The sequence below is a fragment of the Olea europaea genome, chromosome 15 (assembly GCF_002742605.1).
Source record: "Olea europaea var. sylvestris chromosome 15, O_europaea_v1, whole genome shotgun sequence".
Lineage (NCBI taxonomy): Eukaryota > Viridiplantae > Streptophyta > Magnoliopsida > Lamiales > Oleaceae > Olea > Olea europaea.
In genome coordinates this window covers 1,884,401-1,904,718 of record NC_036251.1, presented here as the reverse complement: position 1 = coordinate 1,904,718, position 20,318 = coordinate 1,884,401, and the positions used below count along the sequence as shown (strand labels likewise).

Here is a 20,318-nt window from a genome sequence, read left to right as displayed (position 1 = left end):
CGAGATATATATTGAGAAATTCTTTTTATTCTAAGGTAATTCATATGCATATCATAAGCATGCATAGTATGTATGAGGTTTGCTTATTGAACGCTAGCTCATCTTACGTTATCCATCCCCATTTTTCAGATGATGAATACAAGATAATTTGAGATGATGACTTGTGATGATACAGACTCCATACTCATATAACTTAAATATTGGATTCGTTTCGTAAATTAATTTTATATTTAATTTAATTATCTTATATTTTTATTAAGTACAAATTATTTTCATAAATTAAGTCATTGATGTTTCTTATGATAAAGAAAATTCAAACCGCCTTCTGTATTTGTGATTTTAATAAAATCCAAATCTAGGCATCCAAATTTATGGTGTTACAGTGTCCAAGTCGTTAACTTACACACTATCCGCTTTTAGAGAATCTGAATTCATCATACCCATCAGGACTTTTTATCGCGTCTTCAGGATTTGACCATTTGATATTTCCTTTAAGAATAACTTAAATTGAATCCTAATACCATTTTGGATGCATCCCCATGATTTGAGTTCTTGACCTTTTCATTAAGAATGATTTAAATTGAATATTGGTACCAATTGGGGTCAAGGGTTCGAATCCTGGAGGTGCAAGTTTAGGCTTCTAAAAGTGGACAGTACGTAAGTTATCCTCCCAAGCTTACTACAACCTCGGATTCGTAGAAGAAAATTACAAAATCTTTTGCCATTCTTGAATCCTCTTAGCCAATTTCCATCCTACTTTGTGCAGGGCATCCGTGTTATCAGGTTGTGGTGAAGTTTTCTTGAGACAGCCATCGAATCCTACACGGTTATAGCCTACAAACCAACCAATTTCACCAGCATCCTCTGCCATCGCCTTTGTATTCTCAAGCTGCTGCAATGGTCTCCTCTACACATAGTCAGCGAACAACGTCAACAGCTAATCCTAAAACCCACGCCCCCAACAATGTTGGTCAAAAATTGTGATCACCACGCAGCTAAAGATTAAACCACACCATCAGCCCTCCAAACCATGCCACAACTGCTACCGACACTTCAACAACTTTATCGACCAATTCTATTCTTTATACATCTTTACTCATAACTGTACATTCTTCAATAAAATAATATTACACATAATTTCAAAACTTTTTTTCTTTTTCAATTACACATTTTTCAAAAAATTACTAGTCGAAAATACATTTTTCCAAATCCTCATTGTAATGGGGGCCAAACAAGGGCTTATCATATTGTAGTACCATTGGTTTCAAACATTCCGAATTCTCTAAATCCTCCACCATAATAGAACATACCCCTCTTCTCACTTTTCTTTCTTTAGATATAGCTTCCAACATTAGTTAATTCCAATAAAATAAGAAAATAAATATATGAAATTTGGACTCACCAAAACGCTTTGTGGGAAGAAGATGAAATTTAAAGGTTCGGTAGCACGAATAAAATGTTTGAGTATAATTAAAAATAATAAAAATGAAAACTTTTGAGATCCTAGCTGCAATTATCCCTTTTTTAGTGGATTTAGTGCCTAGACTAAGGGAATTGAATGATAGGAGTTTTTCACTTGCAAAATGTTATTTAGAATCAGGGTTGACAATAGGATGGGTTTGAGACGACCTCGTACCCGTCTCGTTATCCATTTAAGGAGGGGAGGGGCCGACGGGGCAGGTTTGGTGGGTGCGGTTGTCCTGTTTATGTATCCGTTTAAATTTTTTAATAATTTTTTATAATTCATTTTTATTATCTCAATTCATTCAAATGAGATAATAATATAATTATTAAATTTTTAAAAAAAATACATTATTCGAATATATTTGACAAATTAATGTTTTTATTGTTTATCATATTCCTTAGATAATTTTAATTGATATATTCTATTAGAAAATGAAATTTTGTAGAGTTTTTTCATTTAAATTATTGAATTTTTAAAAAAAATAAAAATAAACCAGACGAGACGGGACGGGGCAGGTTGCCCATGTTACATGTTACCGTCCCGTATCCGATTCAATTATCCTATTAAACAAATAATTTTGGTCCCAAGATGGGATCCTACTAATATCAAATTTGACAAATATTTTTGCCATCCTTGTTCCATCAAAATGAAAGAATATGGAATGGCAAAAGTTTGTCCAGAGACTTCTGCACCTTTGCACCAATTACCCCTCATTTCTCCAATATTTAAAAGATTATTTAACTGTACATTCACACACTTCCCACTTTGGGAAGCATAATTGACTATATGAAAGCTCTGCCCGGTACGGAAAATATTTGTTTAATGCAGGCGTGGGTGGGTTTTCTGCCCGGGGAATGGCCCCATTTTTGGGGTTGGAAGATCAAGGCTCTTGAAAGAAGGAATGGGGCTATAGAGCAGAGTTTTTTTTCTGCTCCTGGGGTTCGGTTCAATCTTTGTGGGCTCATTTGGGATTTCCATGAAAACTGGTGCTACCAGTTTTTGAGCTTCTGCAAGTGCTAATAAAAAGGGTCAGTTTTCTGATTATCATCACTTTACTACTTCATTGAAGGATAAATATATATGATTGTTCGTATATATGTTAGTATTTGTCGTATTCTGATGCTAAAATTCTTGAGTTTCAATTGCTGTTTTGCTTTCTATAAATGCAAGTTACTGATTTAGAACATGTTTGGTTAATCTTATAAGTTTAGTTTGTAAGCATGTTTTAAATAACTCTTTCCTTAACCTAATTATTTTCGATTTTGATTAATAAAATAAAATTTTTTTGTTGTAAAACTTGGCTAGCTGATGATTAAGTAAACCTTATAAGCTTAGCCAAACAGGCTCACGGTAAGGTGCAACAAGGACATAGTTAAAGTGGTAGACTGGTAGTTGCTTTCAAGGGCAAATATCTGGTCACGGTTAATGTTCAGCTACTCTTTTTGATTGATTAAGCGAAAAAGGGATGCTAAATTGATATTTGTCTTGTGAATTTGTGGTTCGGTAAGTTGGACAATACTAAAAAAGAAGTTAAAATTTTGTTAATTTTGTGTCGAGTGTTGTCTAAAAAGGTGCTTACGAAATATATACATATGGTTTTGAAGCATGGTTTAAAGCTGCCCTTACCTGTTAATAGTGGAAAAGAAAGACCATTTCGTTGGCAATGAGTTAGGATTTACTTCCAAATGTTATCACGTCAATCAATTGTTCAAACTGGGGCATCTTGCATCTTGGTCTGAGTGGATGGCTAATACACTGTTGATGAGATTCTGATGTTTATAGAAGCTCTTAGGAAGATTCCATTTACTGTTATATGTTCATGCAAGAAATTCAAAAAACTATTAGGGGTATTATGATAGTGACAGGACACAACAGATAATTTTATTATTGATGCTGTTTACTGTGCTTAAAAGATTAGGTATGGCTTTAAGTATTCAGTATTCCTGCAGCCCGTTGACTACTCTATATATGCAAAAGTTATTAGTATTTATCAAATGTCTTTTAAATTAGGCAGCTTTGATTTCATGATAATTATGTTTTGATCTACTTCCTTTTGTCTTTTTAGTTTCATTCTTGTTCAGCTTTGTGATACAATGTCTTCTTCGCTGCCTGCCCAGTCCTCTACCGGTTCAGCAAGATCTAGACATAGTGCCCGGGTCATTGAACAAACGTCCATAGACGCGAAGATCCATGCAGACTTTGAGGAGTCAGGTAGTTTGTTTGACTACTCGAACTCAGTGCGTGTAACAAGTGTGGATAGCGGAGAGCAGAGACAGAGGTCTGACAAAGTAACTACGGCTTATCTCCATCAAATACAGAAAGGCAAGCTGATCCAGCCGTTTGGGTGTTTGTTAGCCCTGGATGAGAAAACATTCCGAGTAATAGCTTACAGCGAGAATGCTGCCGATATGCTGACAATGGTCAGTCATGCCGTTCCCAGTGTTGGAGACCACCCTACTCTTGGCATTGGAACTGATATCAAAACTATTTTTACTGCCCCGAGTGCTACAGCATTGCAGAAGGCCTTGGGATTTGGTGAGGTTTCTCTACTAAATCCTATCTTGGTTCACTGCAAAACTTCTGGGAAACCGTTTTATGCTATAATCCACAGAGTCACAGGCAGTTTAATCATTGACTTCGAGCCCGTCAAGCCTTACGAAGTCCCCATGACTGCTGCTGGGGCCTTACAATCTTATAAGCTCGCGGCCAAAGCTATTACATGCTTGCAGTCCCTACCCAGTGGGAGCATGGAAACACTTTGTGATACAATGGTGAACGAGGTTTTTGAACTCACCGGTTATGATCGGGTGATGGCTTATAAATTTCACGACGACGATCATGGAGAGGTAATATGTGAGATGACAAAGCCCGGACTTGACCCTTATCTGGGTTTGCATTATCCAGCAACAGATATACCGCAGGCTGCCCGCTTTTTGTTCATGAAGAACAAGGTCAGGATGATATGTGACTGCCGAGCAAAACATGTTCAGGTGCTTCAAGATGAAAATCTTCCTTTTGATCTTACACTGTGTGGCTCGACGCTGAGGGCTCCACACGGTTGCCATTTACAATACATGGAAAATATGAATTCAATTGCATCTTTGGTAATGGCAGTTGTAGTGAACGAGGGGGAAGAAGAGGAATCTAATTCTGCTCCTGGACAAAAGAGAAAAAGGCTTTGGGGGTTAGTGGTATGTCATAACACAACTCCAAGGTTTGTTCCCTTTCCTCTCCGATACGCGTGTGAGTTTCTTGCTCAAGTTTTTGCCATCCATGTTAACAAGGTTTTAGAACTGGACAATCAGATTCTTGAGAAGAAAATTCTGCGGACTCAAACACTCTTGTGTGATATGCTGATGCGAAATGCACCCTTAGGCATCGTGTCGCAAAGCCCCAACATAATGGATCTTGTGAAATGTGATGGGGCTGGTTTACTATACAAGAATGAGATATATAAGTTGGGATTAACTCCGACTGACTTTCAGCTGCGTGATATACTTTCATGGCTTAATGAATACCATATGGATTCCACAGGTCTTAGTACAGACAGTTTATTTGACGCTGGCTTTCCTGGGGCTCTTGCTCTCGGGGATGCTATATGTGGGATGGCGGCTGTTAAAATAACCGAAAAGGATTGGCTTTTCTGGTTCAGGTCGCATGCTGCTGCCGAAATTCGTTGGGGCGGAGCTAAACATGATCCGGGTGAGAAAGATGATGGTCGGAAGATGCACCCTAGGTCATCTTTCAAAGCATTCTTGGAAGTTGTTAAAACACGGAGTTTACCTTGGAATGATTATGAGATGGATGCAATCCATTCTTTGCAGCTTATACTGAGAAAGGCAATCAAGGAGACCGAGGCTACGGACTCAAGAACCCAAATAATCCATGCAGGGCTCAATGATCTCAGAATTGATGGAATGCAGGAACTAGATGCAGTGACAACTGAGATGGTCCGATTGATTGAAACGGCCACCGTGCCAATCTTGGCCGTTGATGTAGATGGACAGGTGAATGGGTGGAACACAAAAATTGCCGAGCTAACTGGTCTTCCTGTCGAAGAAGCAATTGGCAGGCATTTTCTAACACTTGTGGAGGATTCTTCTGCTGATACAGTGGGCAGGATGTTGGAATTGGCACTGCAGGGTATGTCTTGAAATAGAATTAACAACACATTCTTACGTGATAGATATATATGTGTGTGGAAATAATTACGTTTGTGCATGCATGCATTAAATAAGAAGGGATTTATCTTTATATTTTTCCTTTCTTTCCATTTATCCTTTTCTGTGAGCTGCGTAAAATGAAGACTTGTAAAGGTGTGGTAAACTATACCTTTTTACTTTTTGATCAGGGAAAGAAGAACGCAATGTACAATTTGAGATTAAAACTCAGCGGTCAATGGGTGATTCTAGCCCTATCAGCTTAGTCGTAAATGCTTGTGTAAGTAGGGATGTTAGGCAAAATGTTGTAGGAATATGTTTTATAGCGCAGGATATAACAGCCCAGAAGATTATCATGGACAAGTTCACTAGAATTGAAGGAGATTACAGAGCTATTCTACAAAATCCTAACCCATTGATCCCGCCCATATTTGGCACTGACGAGTTTGGTTGGTGTTCTGAGTGGAACTCAGCCATGACAAAGTTAACTGGATGGCGAAGAGAGAGCGTGATCAATAAAATGCTTCTTGGAGAAGTTTTCGGTACACATAATGCCTGCTGCGGTCTCAAGAATCAAGAGGTGTACGTGAATCTTGGTATTGCACTCAACAATGCAGTGACAGGTCAAGAATCCGAAAAAATACCATTTGGTTTTTTTGCTAGGAGTGGGAAGTACGTGGAATGCCTGCTATGTGTGAGCAGAAAGTTAGATGGAGAGGGTGCACTAACTGGCGTTTTCTGCTTCCTGCAACTGGCAAGTCCAGAATTGCAACAAGCACTTCACATTCAACACTTATCCGAGCAAACTGCACAGAAGAGATTAAAAATCTTAGCTTATATTAGAAGGGAAATTAGAAATCCTCTTTCGGGGATTATATTTTCACGGAAGATGATGGAAGAAACTGATCTGGCAGGTGAGCAGAAAATTCTACTCCGTACTAGTGCTCAGTGCCAACATCAACTGAACAAGATTCTTGATGATACAGATCTTGACAGTATCATTGACGGGTAAAGTAAAACCATTCTACTATGTTCCTGCTATATTCAGTCTTTTAAACTTTAGGCCGATAAATTTCCGTGCATTGTTGAAATCATAGCATGTTCTTGTCTACAATTAAGTTAATTAGGAAAGATCTTACTGTATATTCTCATTTAGTACACACTTTTTCTAATGCCTGAAAGCATCATAGAGGGTGTGTTTTTTGTGGTTTTCCACATGAATGGATACATAAGCTGCATATCATCATATTTGCATTCTTCGAATCCGTCATTATTCTTATTTTTGCTATTAAGTTTCTTTTTCAAATTTTCACTTGTCTACTGTTAGGTATTTGGATCTGGACATGATGGAATTTGAGCTGCAGGATGTATTGGCTGCTTCCATTAGTCAAGTCATGATGAAGAGCAATGGAAAGGGCATTACGGTAGTTGATAATTTGGCTCAAAACCTCTTAAGCGAAACGCTGTATGGAGACAGTCTGAGGTTACAGCAAGTCCTAGCAGATTTCTTGTTAGTTTCGGTCAATTTCACACCTAGCGGAGGCCAGCTTGGTGTTGTGGCCTCTTTGACTAAAGATAGTTTAGGACAATCAGTTCAGCTCGGTCATTTGGAATTCAGGTACACTTAAAATCGAGCTTATGATATTTGTTTTTCCTCGCTAAGGTAAAAATAATGGTTTGATTGGCATTTCATCCTCGTACATTATTAATTAGTCATCACTGGCAAATCTATACGAGTATCAATATAAAAATGCATGAAATTGTATATTATGAACTTATATTATGCCGGCGTTGCAATTGGATGTAGGATAACACACACCGGTGGTGGAGTACCGGAAGCATTGTTGAGCCAAATGTTTGGTACTGGGGCAGAAGCATCCGAGGAGGGCATAAGCCTACTGATCAGCAGAAAACTGGTGAGGCTCATGAATGGGGATGTTCAGTACCTGAGAGAGGCCGGGAGATCGACCTTCATCATATCAGTTGAACTTGCAGTTGTGGAAAAAAACCGTGCGTGAGTGTTGCTTATAGCATTATTTTCCGACAAAAAACTGCTTCTTTGTGGCGAAGCCAAGTTGCTTTTCTCTGCATTGTAAACATATCTACACACCTGTTTTCAGCATACTTTCTTTTAAGTGAAACAATCAGATTGAGTGTTTGATTTTAGTTTGTAGTTGTCAAAAGGGAGTTTTTATTTTTCTTTCATTGTGCTAAATTTGACTGCATATGCCTCTCCATCACGTCAAAACTTTGATATGGTGATCAATGAATCCTGAAATATTTCAAGAACTTGAGTTTTGTAACTGTGCAGGTACACTAGAGAAGGTGTAATCAATGCTAATTGTGCTTTTAAAAATTGGATAAACGGTACTTGGTGCTTTGACCCAATGATGAGGTGTTTATAAATGATTTAAATTATAAATATATATAAATCAGGGTGAATACAGGGATGGTATTTGTGAATTTCCTAAAATGTGTAGATAAGAAACGACTTGAATGTTTATAAATAGTTTATAAGCATAATCTAAATATAAGCTATTGAGCCTGCCAAAAGGATGTCAAAGAATGTCACAATTAGGGGGAAAAAATTGTGAATGGAAGATTCTAATCGATTAAATTTAAATCTATGAATGGTGAGAATTCTTGATATATACATGCGAGTGTGAATATCCGAGAGTAATTTCTAGCATGATAAATATATTAAATAAGAAGTATGATTTATAACTTGTTTCTTTGCATCTTTGGTAGTGATTTTAAGGATCTATTTGGAATGATTTTTGAGAAGTTAAAAGAAGCTTTTGAATCTGTTTAATTAATTTATAAAAATATTTATTTTAATTAAAAGATCTTTAGAGGTCGATATGATTTCCTCCAAAAGATATTCAAAACTAAAAAATTCTTTTAAAAATTAAATTTTAAACAATTACGGTAACTTTTTGAACTCTTCAACAAGGATAAATTTTTTATTTTTTTATTATTTTTTATTTTTTTATTTTTTTATTTTTTACACAAAACAGACCTTTAATCATGATTTTGTTGATTCACATTATAAAAGGAAAATTAAGAAAATTCTTACTTTTCAAAAATTAGTAATATATTAATAAATTTATGTTAATGCAAACTAATTAATATGTAACAGCTTTTAGAGGTTATCTTTAACATTCAAGCCATATGAGAGAAAAAAATAATGCACTATCGTAGTCGTTCAATGTCACATACATGATTAATCATTTGATGCATGATTCAATAAAAAATTTTCATATTAATACATCAAATCACTAATCATGTATATCATGTAGGACGACTTCGATAATGAGTGATTGCAAATATAATTGTTCGTAAGGAAATTAAATCTTTTCAAAGTAAGAATTTCCTTTACCTCCCACTACTCTCTCTCTCTCTCTCTTTACCGTGATTTTCATCCCAAACCTCCATTGAAGTGTCCATTGAAATCCCACCATTTTCTTCAAACATCCAATGAAATCGTCCCATTATCTCCACTCTCTACATTGCTTTCATCCCAATGATCCATTGAAGCTTTTCTCCATTACAAACTCTGATTCAGCAGTAATCACTAAGGATAAATCTCTTTTACCAATGGCCCTGGTAACCAAGCATGGTTCAATCACTAAACATTTATTGAAATAAATAGTGTTAACTCGAAGTGTCAATAAGAATGCTCATTCCATTGATGCAGAATGACCTCGAAAAAAGGGAAGGACAGAAAAGATAGAAAAATTATGAAGAATCTACACTAAAAAAAAAAAAAAATAAATAAATAAAATGAAAAAACAATGAAAAAGTCCGATTCTGGTTGTAAATGTAACACCCTAATTTTTCATAAACCCTAGGAATGTTATCAAAAACTTACTTACTTTTTTTTTTTTTTAAATGTTAAAGGGGGAACGATGAAAATATATTTCTTTAAAATAAAATAACTGAAATATCCATACAAAAAAAAAAGGGCATGAATAGATACAATCAAATAGAAAGCCCCAAGGACGCCATATTCTAGAAGCCCAAACTATGTGATTAAGTAAATCCTCCTCTATCTGTTGCGAGTCAAGTGCTCCTTCTCCCTCCCGAGCAATTTTCTTCCCTTTCATCGAAGTAAATGAACCTAAGATTAAGTAAGAAAAATATGGGCCGATTATATCTTCTAAATCGTCCACACTAACAATCCATCTTTCCCCTCCAAACGGCGATTTTAGTAAATAACCAAATATATCTTCTAAATCGTCCACACTAATCCTAAGAGCAGCGTGTCTACCAAACTATAGCGGCTTGTCTTGAACTCATAATAGCCTATGAATAAGCAACTGTCTAGATTTAAGAATTTAATTGAAAATTATATTTGAAAAAATAATCACTTAACTATTAAATAACATGTCTTTGAACAAATTAAATTAATTAATAAATTGAAAGACAGAAAAACTTAATGTTTATTTTTTTGATTTACTTGACAGCTTACATCGCCATCCTACCACAAATCCAATCGACTTAAACTAAGTTATAAAATTATTATAAGAGTGAGTATTTAAAAATACCAGTAAGATACATGCACTTTCCATGCGCAATTATATAATTATAAAATAGAAATTTCATTCCACATTTCTTATGGAGCATATCGATGATCATGTGAGACACTTATCAGTAGTATTTTGAATTTTCGAAAGATTTCACATTTCGTTGTAAAGAATTCAACAGAATTCACACTTCGTTAGATCAAACCCAAAAGTCCACCAACAATTCATGTATAAATTGCTGAATAAAAAAGTATACGAAAACAAACTACTTACACAAAAGTATTTTACAGTGATCACAAAAAGATTACTATTATCAAAATCAGCATTTATCATCTTAAACGATGCTACCATAAAATTTTAAATTATAAAACCAAGTTTAATTTATTACTAATTGAAAATAACTTCTTTAAACTTCCATATCTTGGACCTAACTTATCTAAATTAACATTTTCTCGAGTTCATAATATGTTATTTAATATGAAATATAAAACGAGCAACAGCGGAGTCAAAATATTTTATTTAGGTGGGAAAAAATTATATGACAAAAATTATATAGCAAAAATAATTTTAAATAATAGGATTGTATCCTAATCTATAAGTCTGCCTGGTAACTAAAATCTAGATTGCACTTGTAAGGGGAGAGTGGTGTTAGAAAACAAGTCCTTCTACATGGAAAATTAGAGACATGGCTACTGACTGATAATGTAGCCTAAAGGTTTTGGTTAAATGTTAACAAATAGTTTAAAAATTGTTTTTGGTTGGGGAAGAAGAGGAAAGAAAAATAGTATTCTGTTGAGCGAATAGAGGCCCCATCAAATATGATGATGAATTTAAGGAAATGCATATAACATTGCTATATAATCTGCCACCTTGTTTGAAAATAATTCATTGACACACACACAAGCAGCAACAACAATAACAACAACAACAACAAGAGAGTCGAGACTATGCTTTCTAGCTGAAAATGGTGAAATATTATATATAGAAAACACCAAATTATATTCTTGTGCTGGCAATGCTGTGTTAATCATTAAGTAATAGATTTTTTTATACTTAAACAAAATAAAAAAAGTAATAGAATTATAAAAACAATTCAGCATTCTTCTCTAAGAGATTTTGAGACCTTTTGAGTTGGTATTTAATGCCAGTCCATTATCATATTATGCATCAAAATTTGTATTTTACCTTCTTTAATCTTCTTCAAAGAAAGCCTTCCTTTTTGTCTTCTTCAACTACTGAATCCCAAGCACAATAACGGTGAAAAAATTGCAAAAAGGGATACAAATAAATCAGTTAAGAAACCTAACGAACTGACTCGCTGAACTCACCTTTTGGTCGATCGGAATTGGATTTGCAAGATATTTGAGAAAGAGAGAAGAGGATGGATTACGTGGGTAGGTTCTAAGCTATTTGAAATGGGTAGAAAATTTCTACGTCCATTTCATAGGGATTCTTTTCCTTTTCCTTTTTTTTTTTTTAAAATTTTTTTTAATTAAAAATGAAAAACCAAAATTTTAGATGGGCCATTGACCACCCTTCCCCGTATATGCCTCCGTCCTTGAAAAGGAGTCCAATATTGATATACTAAATCTCACTCTGTCAAAATCTAATTACTTAGCTCAAATAAAATTAAAATTAATATTATTTCATTTTAGTCCTTCAATATTTCAATATTATCAAAATATGCATAGGTCAAAATCCTTAGCACTAAATAATTATGTACTATAAAATTTTGGGACATTACAAACTCTCCTCAAAATAAATTTCGTCCTTGAAATTCATATATGTACACCTTTTCTTGCATTTGCAAAACTCTAATTATGTCTGACAAATGTAAATTCAATTATGCTTAATCTTTTAGTGACAATGTATATCATTCCATACCCGCATGAACAATATTCATATAAAATGTGTAAAATTCAGCTAACAAATTATGCGAGGTAAACATGCTTATGCATTTCATAAGATAACTCATAATCATGCTAAAATGATGAAATTTCATTTCATATCTTAGATCAATCGGAGAGTAGTCTAATGGTGAGCGTTGCGTGCCATTGATTACATGTTTAAGACTTTAAAATTTTTACACTGTCTTTAAACTCCTAATACTTATGAAAATAATTTATTTTTTTATTTGAAATATTCTAAAATACAATTTTCTCAATATATATATATATATATTTGAAATGGTTTAAAATATTATTTTTCGTTTTATTAATTTGAATAATGCTCAACCAAAAGGCTTCCAGATGAGGAGGGGGTCACAAATGCATCTCTTAAATCTCACACTCTTCTCAAACAGTTTGGGTCTTTTTAACAAGATCTTTCAATCTTGCGGATACATAAATCATGAAAACTCAAACAATAAGTGGGAACTAGAGATATCTTAAAATATATTTTTCTAATTGGCAAATTCCAATTAAAACTAATAATAATAATAAAAAAAAAGTCTACAAAAATGTGGACATGTGCTTTGATACTAAGCTATAATACCTCAAATTTTCATAATCCCTATTAAGTGTTAACAAAAACCTACTTTTTCTTTTTGTAAAAGGTGGAACGATAAAAATAAATTTCTTTCAAATAAAATGACTAAAATATTTATAAATTTAAACAAAACATGAAATTTGTGTCTATTAAATAACATGTCTTTTAACGAATTAAAATAATTAATAAATTGAAAAGCATAAAAACTTAATATTTTTTTCCATCCACTTGGCAGCTTGCATCAGCATCCGACTTGTAAAATTATTGTAAAAGTGAGTTTTTAAAAATACCAGTAAAATACGTATAGTTTTCATAAGCAATTATTTAATTTAAAGTAAACACTCCATACCACATTTCTTATGGAGTATATTGACGACCAAATGAGACACCCGTTAATAGTATTTTGAAGGAATTCACATTTCGTTATAAAGAACCTAATAAAGTTTACCTTTCGTTAAGATGAACTCGAAGGTCCACTGATATTTCATGCATAAATTATTAAATATAAAAATATACGGAAACAGACCACTTGTACAAAAGTATTTTACTTTGATTTTGAAAAGTTGAAAAGAATAAAATCTTGCACTTAAAAAATCTCCTATTATTTTCCTTTACTTTTTATCCCCATTCCCTCTCTATGTTGTGACAATCTTTATATTCTGTGGTGAATAATGGGAATTCTTGTAGTATTTATAGTTAAAATTCACAATTGAGTTTGTATGTTACTAGAATTGAAAAATCGTGCAATATAAGGAATTTGAATAAGAATTGATTTCAAATAATAGAATTATGATCACTATTAAACTTTATCAAAATCAAATTAAGGTTACAATTAAATTTTATCCAAACTGCAAAAAGATTACCATTGTCAAAATCAACATATATCATTTCACGTGGCTACCATAAAAATCTAAGTTATATACCAAGTTTAATTAACTATCAATTAAAGATAATTTCTTTAAACTTTCATATCTTGGAACTAATTTATCTGAATTAACTTTTTCTTGAGTTCATAGTTCGTTATTCTACATGAACAATAAAACGAGTCTAATATTGATATAATGAATTTCGCTCTATCAAAATCTAATTATTTGGCTCAAATAAAATTTAAATTAATAACATTTCACTTTAGTCCCTCAACATTTCAATATTATCAAAATATGCCTAGATCAAAATCCTTATCACTAAATAATTTTATACTATAAAATTTTGGAACGTTACATAGGTGGGAAATCATCATCGAAGAAGATGAATCTTGCGTATACACTTCATTTTTTTTGTTTAAATGCTTTTCCAATCTAAAATGCAGTATTTGGGGATGTTGGGTATGATTTGTATGAATTTCTATGATCCAAATTACTGAAAATGTGACGTTTGAAATGGATGCTATGCCAGTGAGTAATATTCAGCGTTTGAATAAATTTAGTGGCCAACACTCGAAAATTTTTAACTTCATTGAGCAATCGAAGAGACAACCATTGGTAATTATTTGGACAATTAACTCCGAGATAGACGCCTAATTGAATCCGAATTTATACTTACTCGAATTTAAATAACCTTAAAAGATCCGTTAAATAATTCGATTTGGTAGTTAGGCTGGATTTGCTTAAGCGTAACGCGTATCTTTTCCACTTCTAAGTTTTGAATTATGTTATTTGTACATAAAAATGGTACATAAGAGATTACATAAAATGATGTGGAGGAAAAAAATTGGATGAAAAAATTGACTGTGTTTTAAACTAACCAATGATAGAATGACATGTGGTATTATGTAACCAATTATGTAAAACTTTATGTACATATAGCAAGGTCAGCGCAGCGCGTAGTTTCAGCTCTCACTCTCTATCTCAATCAGAAATGGAACTCAAGCTATCGTTCTTCACCTGATGCTCCACCCCTCGCCGCCAAAATTGCTGGACTTTCTCTCACCACCGACGAAACTCTCACTTCCGACTCTCCACTATTTCTTCTATAATCTAATGGGTATTTTTTTCCTTCTCATTTATCGCTTGTATGGTTGCTTTTGAACTTATTATTAATTTTTTTTATGTACTTTTAATTTGTTTAGTCTACGTTTCTGTTGCTTGGCTAATATATATAGTGATGGTAAATAGTGTTCGTTGAGAATGTGTTTCATGCAAGGGTCTTTGGAACCTCATTATTATTATTATTATTATTATTATTATTATTATTATTATTATTATTATTATTATTATTATTATTATTATTATTATTATTATTATTTTATTTTATTTTATTTTTATTATCAGGGGATTAAGATATGGGGCTTATGAGATAGGAAAATAAGTCGCTAGTGGATGAAATCAATTGTAAAAGTTTTATTCAATTGCAATAGCCAACTATTGAAATTAATAACCACAAAGCAAACGATTTCAATTTATCAAAAAAAAATTCCGTTTCAGAATTTTCCAACGGCTGAAAAAAATGTTTAGCAACACAAAATCAGAAATATAAGTTAACTGCAGGCTAAAACTGTAAACGATGAATCTGAAAGCTGCACACTATGGAACTATAAACTGTATGAATTAAATAGTAATGCGTAAATAATCTGTAGAAAGAAAATACAAATTGCAGCAGATTTCAAACCGAGGCCTATGCGTGCACAGTTTCCTTAAGACAGTTTCGGCCCTTCACCGTAAATGCTAGAGGTTCAATTCGAGCGGTTGTCTCCCAAGATACAACAGTAATAAGCAGAATCCGAGCACCGCGGTCTACTCCGACGAACTGATATAGTATTTGAACAATATCACCACAAGAACAAGACCTTACTGGACAAGGAATGCAGAAAAGAAGAAACTTTGTATACAGGAATGTAGGTGAGATTTTCAAGTGTGTTAGATTGCTGGAGAATGAGCCTTTTTATAGGCATATTGACCATTAATATTGTGACCATTGGGAGTTCATTGGAGTTTTTTCAGTTTAAAAACTCAAAAGTCATTGGAGAAGGCCAAAAAAAATTGGCAAAACGTGGGCTCTCTGATGGGGCCATTTTTGCCTTGTTTGGTCCGACATTCGTGTGTGCAGGTCACGCACGCACCCAAGTTCAAGATCCGAAGGCCATTTCGGTTCGTGATTTGCACCCTCCCTACGCGCGCATGTGGAGAGAGCCTCTATGCTACACATAATTACACATTTTCAAAGCATAGCCATATATAAAGTGGTTTGAGTTTCCTTGATTTTCCTATGTGGGATAAATGCATTTTTTTCCCACAAAACCAACTTCCAATGACCAACTTTGAATTTCAATTTCTCATTCACCCGAGCTTCATTTTTGGCAAATAAACACATGAAATCGATGTTCTTGCGGAGAAGAACACATATCAACTTTGATATTCCACATTGGACTAACGGGTCTCATCGAAAATTGTGCAAAAGTGAGTCGTTCACTCAATTTTTTTCTAAAATTAAGAGAGACACGAAACGTGAGACACAAGACTTGGTGATAAAGTTCAGCGGTTGAATCCTGCATATGATAGATAGGTGTTCCCCTTTGAACCTTCCCTTGTGAAAGTATATTTACTTTACTGGCTGACCAGTAGACGCGATGTCCTTGAACTGTTCTGCCGTTTGTGTAAACGATGATATACTTCACAAAGGATTCTTCCAACACAATCCAATTCTCATTGTTATGTTCGTTTTGGCCATGAACATATGCCTGATTCTGTGAGAGTTCTTAAGAATTGAGCCCCACACAATTCTCTTAGAAGCGGCCTCATTTCTTTTTCACATAGGTGATTTCTTATTACAAGTAACCTACATTACTTGGCTCGATTTAGGACGCATAAGAATCATTAAAAGCCTATTGCTTAACCTTCAACCTTACGGGCATCACTGTTATATCATAGGAATGGATAGGAGGTAATACCCCCACAGTGATTTTATCAAGTCTTTACAATTAGGTTTTCCCACTGAACCTAGATCTTGGGATTTCCAGTCAACTAGGTTGGATTTTCCTTTGTAATGACTTATTCTTTCAAGAGCTTAAGTCCCATTCCTTTCGATGATTTCATAACTAACTCTCTATTTAACCCTTTGGTTAGCGGATCCGCAATGTTATATTTTGACCTTACATAGTCAATAATGATAACTCAAGTTGAGAGTAGTTGTCTTATGGTATTGTGTCTACGATGTATATGTCTAGACTTACCATTATATATGTTACTCTGTGCTCTTCCTATTACCGATTGACTGTCACAATATATGCGAATTGCTGGCACAGGTTTTGACCATCTTGGAATATCCTCTAAGAAGTTGCGCAACCATTTAGCATCTTCACCACATTTATCTAGAGCTAGAAACTCATATTCCATCGTAGATCTGGCTATAACCGTTTGCTTAGAGGATTTTCACGATATGGCAGCACCACCCAATGTGAACACATATCCACTGGTTGATTTTGAGTCTTTTATATTAGATATCCAATTAACATCACTGTATCCTTCAATGAATGCTGGATATCTAGTATAATGTAGTCCATAATCACGAGTATATCTTAAGTACCTTAGTACTCTTACAATTCCTTTCCAGTGATCAGCTCCTGGATTACTTATGTATCTACTCATTTTATTGACTGTGTAGGCAATGTCTGGTCTAGTACAACTCATTAAGTACATTAGACTTTCGATAACTCTCGAGTATTCTATTTGAGAGATACTTTCTCCTCTGTTTTTAGACAAATGTTGACTCGTATCTATTGGTGTTCTAGCCAAGCCAGTATCATTCTTATGGAATTTTCCTAAAATTTTGTCCACATAATATGACTGACTTAGAACAAGCCCATTTGATGTTCTTGAGATTTTCACTCTAAGTATAACATCAGCTAAATCCATATCTTTCATGTCAAATCTCGAGTTTAACATATTTTTAGTGGATTCAATCATCTTATTGTCACTACCAACAATAAACATGTCGTCAACGTAAAGACATAAGATGACATATCCATCTTTAATGTCTTTAACGTAAACACATTTGTCACATTCATTAATCTTAAATCCGCTCTCAATCATGACATTGTCAAATTTTTCATGCCGTTATTTTGATACTTGTTTCAAGCCATATAGTGATTTCACCAGTTTACAGACTTTTTTTTCCTATCCTGGTGACGAAAAACCCTCAAATTGTTCTATGTAAATTTCTTCTTCTAGATCTCAATTTAGAAAGGCAGTTTTAACATCTATTTGATGTACTTCAAGATTTCGCAAAGCGACAATCACAAGTATCATCCTAATAGATGTTATTCTCGTCACTGGAGAATACGTATCAAAGTAATCAAGGCTTTCCCTTTGTTTGTAACCTTTAATTACTAATCTGGCCTTATACTTCTCAATAGTTCCATTTGCTTTCATTTTCCTTTTGAAAATTCATTTGTAGCCTAGTGGTTTGATTCCTGGAGGAAGATCCACTAGCTCCCATGTATGAATTTGCAGTATGAAATCTATTTCATTTTCAATGGCTTCTTTCCATTGAGGTCCTTCCGAGGAATTCACTGCTTCTTGATAACTTTGAGGTTCACTTTCTAGCATATAGGTTAGAAAATCAGGGCCATAAGATTTTTCTGTCCTTTCCCGTTTGCTGCGTCTAATCTCAGTCTCTTATTCTAATTCTTCGTTTTAACTATTTTCAGTCATTGTCTCATATATTCGTTTAGAGGAGCTTGCTTCCTCTTTGGATCTGTATGAAAATACTTCTTCAAAAAATGTAGCATTCCTTGATTCCATTATCGTGTTTTTGTGTGTGTCTGAAATTTTTGAATCATACACAAGAAAGCGATACGCACTGCTATTATGTGCATAGCCAATGATGACACAGTTTATAGTTTTCGGGCCTATCCTTACCTTCTTTGGTGGTGGAACAACCACTTTAGCAAGACACCCCCACACTCGCAAGTGTTTATAGGTAGAAATTCTTCATTTTCATAACTCATAAGGGGTCTTTTCCAATTTCTTTCGGGGCACCTTATTTAAAAGGTAATTTACTGATAACACAGCTTCGTCCCACATGTTCTGAGGTAACCCAGAACTTACGAGCATTGTATTCATCATCTCTTTTAAGGTACGATTTTTCCGTTCAGTAACACCATTTTGTTGCGATGAATAAGGGGCGGTGATTTCATGTATGATTTCGTGTTGTGCACAGAATTTAGCAAATGATGCTTCATATTCACCACTTCAATCACTTCGCAGCACCTTAATTTTCTTATTAAGTTGATTCTCAACTTCATTCTTATAGAGAATAAATTTCTCTATAGCTTCATCCTTGCTTTTAAGCAAATATACATAGCAGTATTTTGTGCTATCGTTGACAAAAGTAATAAAATATTTGTTGCCACCTCTTGTTTGTACAAGTTTTAGATCACACACGTCACTGTGAACTAAATCTAGTGGTTCTATGTTCCGCTCAATTGATTTAAACGATGATCTTGTCAATTTTGTTTAAACACAAGTTTCACACTTATGTTTGGAATCGTTATTGAACTTAGGTATGCAGTTAAACTTAACTAGTCTTAGTAAAGTATCATAGTTAACGTGTCCTAATCTACCATGCCACAAATTGGAAGATTTAAGAAAATAAGTAGAAGAACTTGCTTTATTCATTTTTGGTTTCACAACCATTACACTGAATTTAAATATACTGTTGGAAACATAACATTTTCCGACAAACATTCCACTTTTTGACAGAATGACTTTGTCTAACTCAAAAATAATGCGGAAACTATGCTTATTCAAAAGCGATCCGGACACTAAATTCTTGCGAATTTTCGGCACATAAAGCACGTTGTTGAGAGTCAGCTCCTTTCCCGAGGTCATCTTCAGAACCACTTTTCCTTGACCCTTGATTTCAGAAGTTGCTGAATTTCTCATGAACAACTTCTCCCCGTTCTCAACAGCTTCAAACGTATTAAACATCTCTTTATCAGAGCACACATGCCTTGTAGCACTAGTGTCAATCCACCACTCTTTAGGGTTTGAACCCACCATGTTTACTTCAGAAATAACTGCTGCGAGATTTAACTCTGACACATCTTGTGCCATGTAGTCAACCACGTTCGCTTCTTTCTTCTTCTTCGATAATCTGCACTCCGAAAACTTGTGACCCACTCTGTCACAATTGAAGCATTTCTCTTGGAATTTCTTCTTGACAATTCTACCTTTTGGTTCTTGCTTGGTTCTTTTGCCACTGGATGGCCCAGACTTGTTTTTGTAGTTCTTACTACTTTGACCAAGCTCCACAATATTGGCTTTGGCCACACCAGGATTGAACCACTTCTTCTCGAAACTCTTGTTGTTTTCTTCAATTCGAAGTCTAACAATGAGTTCTTTGACGTTCATTTCCTTTTGTTTGTGTTTCAAATAGTTCTTGAAATCTTTCCACGCGGGGGGCAATTTTTCTATAATTGTAGTCACCTGAAAGGTTTCACTCAACATCATTCCTTCGGCATGAATTTAGTGAAGGATCACTTGGAGTTCTTGCATTTGACTGATAATAGTTTTGGAGTCCACCATCTTATAGTCTAGAAATTTGCTGACTATAAACTTTTTAGCCCCGACATCTTCAGTTTTGTATTTTCGGTTCAAGGACTCCCACAATTTCTTAGCAGTTTTCATGGTACTATACACATTGTACAGCGCATCTACTAGATTGTTCATGATATAATTTCGG

The 20,318-nt window shown here is 34.4% G+C and overlaps 1 protein-coding gene across 1 annotated transcript; it reads left to right on the top strand.

Annotated features, from left to right (window-relative positions):
- The first annotated feature begins 2,123 nt into the window (after positions 1-2,123).
- LOC111409792 (phytochrome A1-like) lies at positions 2,124-7,825 on the top strand. The gene is made up of 5 exons (XM_023039828.1): positions 2,124-2,493; positions 3,531-5,608; positions 5,817-6,633; positions 6,953-7,243; positions 7,433-7,825. Exons 2-5 carry the CDS (start codon positions 3,559-3,561, stop codon positions 7,641-7,643), a joined length of 3,369 nt encoding a protein of 1,122 aa, XP_022895596.1. The 5' UTR covers positions 2,124-2,493; positions 3,531-3,558; the 3' UTR covers positions 7,644-7,825.
- Positions 7,826-20,318: the final 12,493 nt, after the last annotated feature.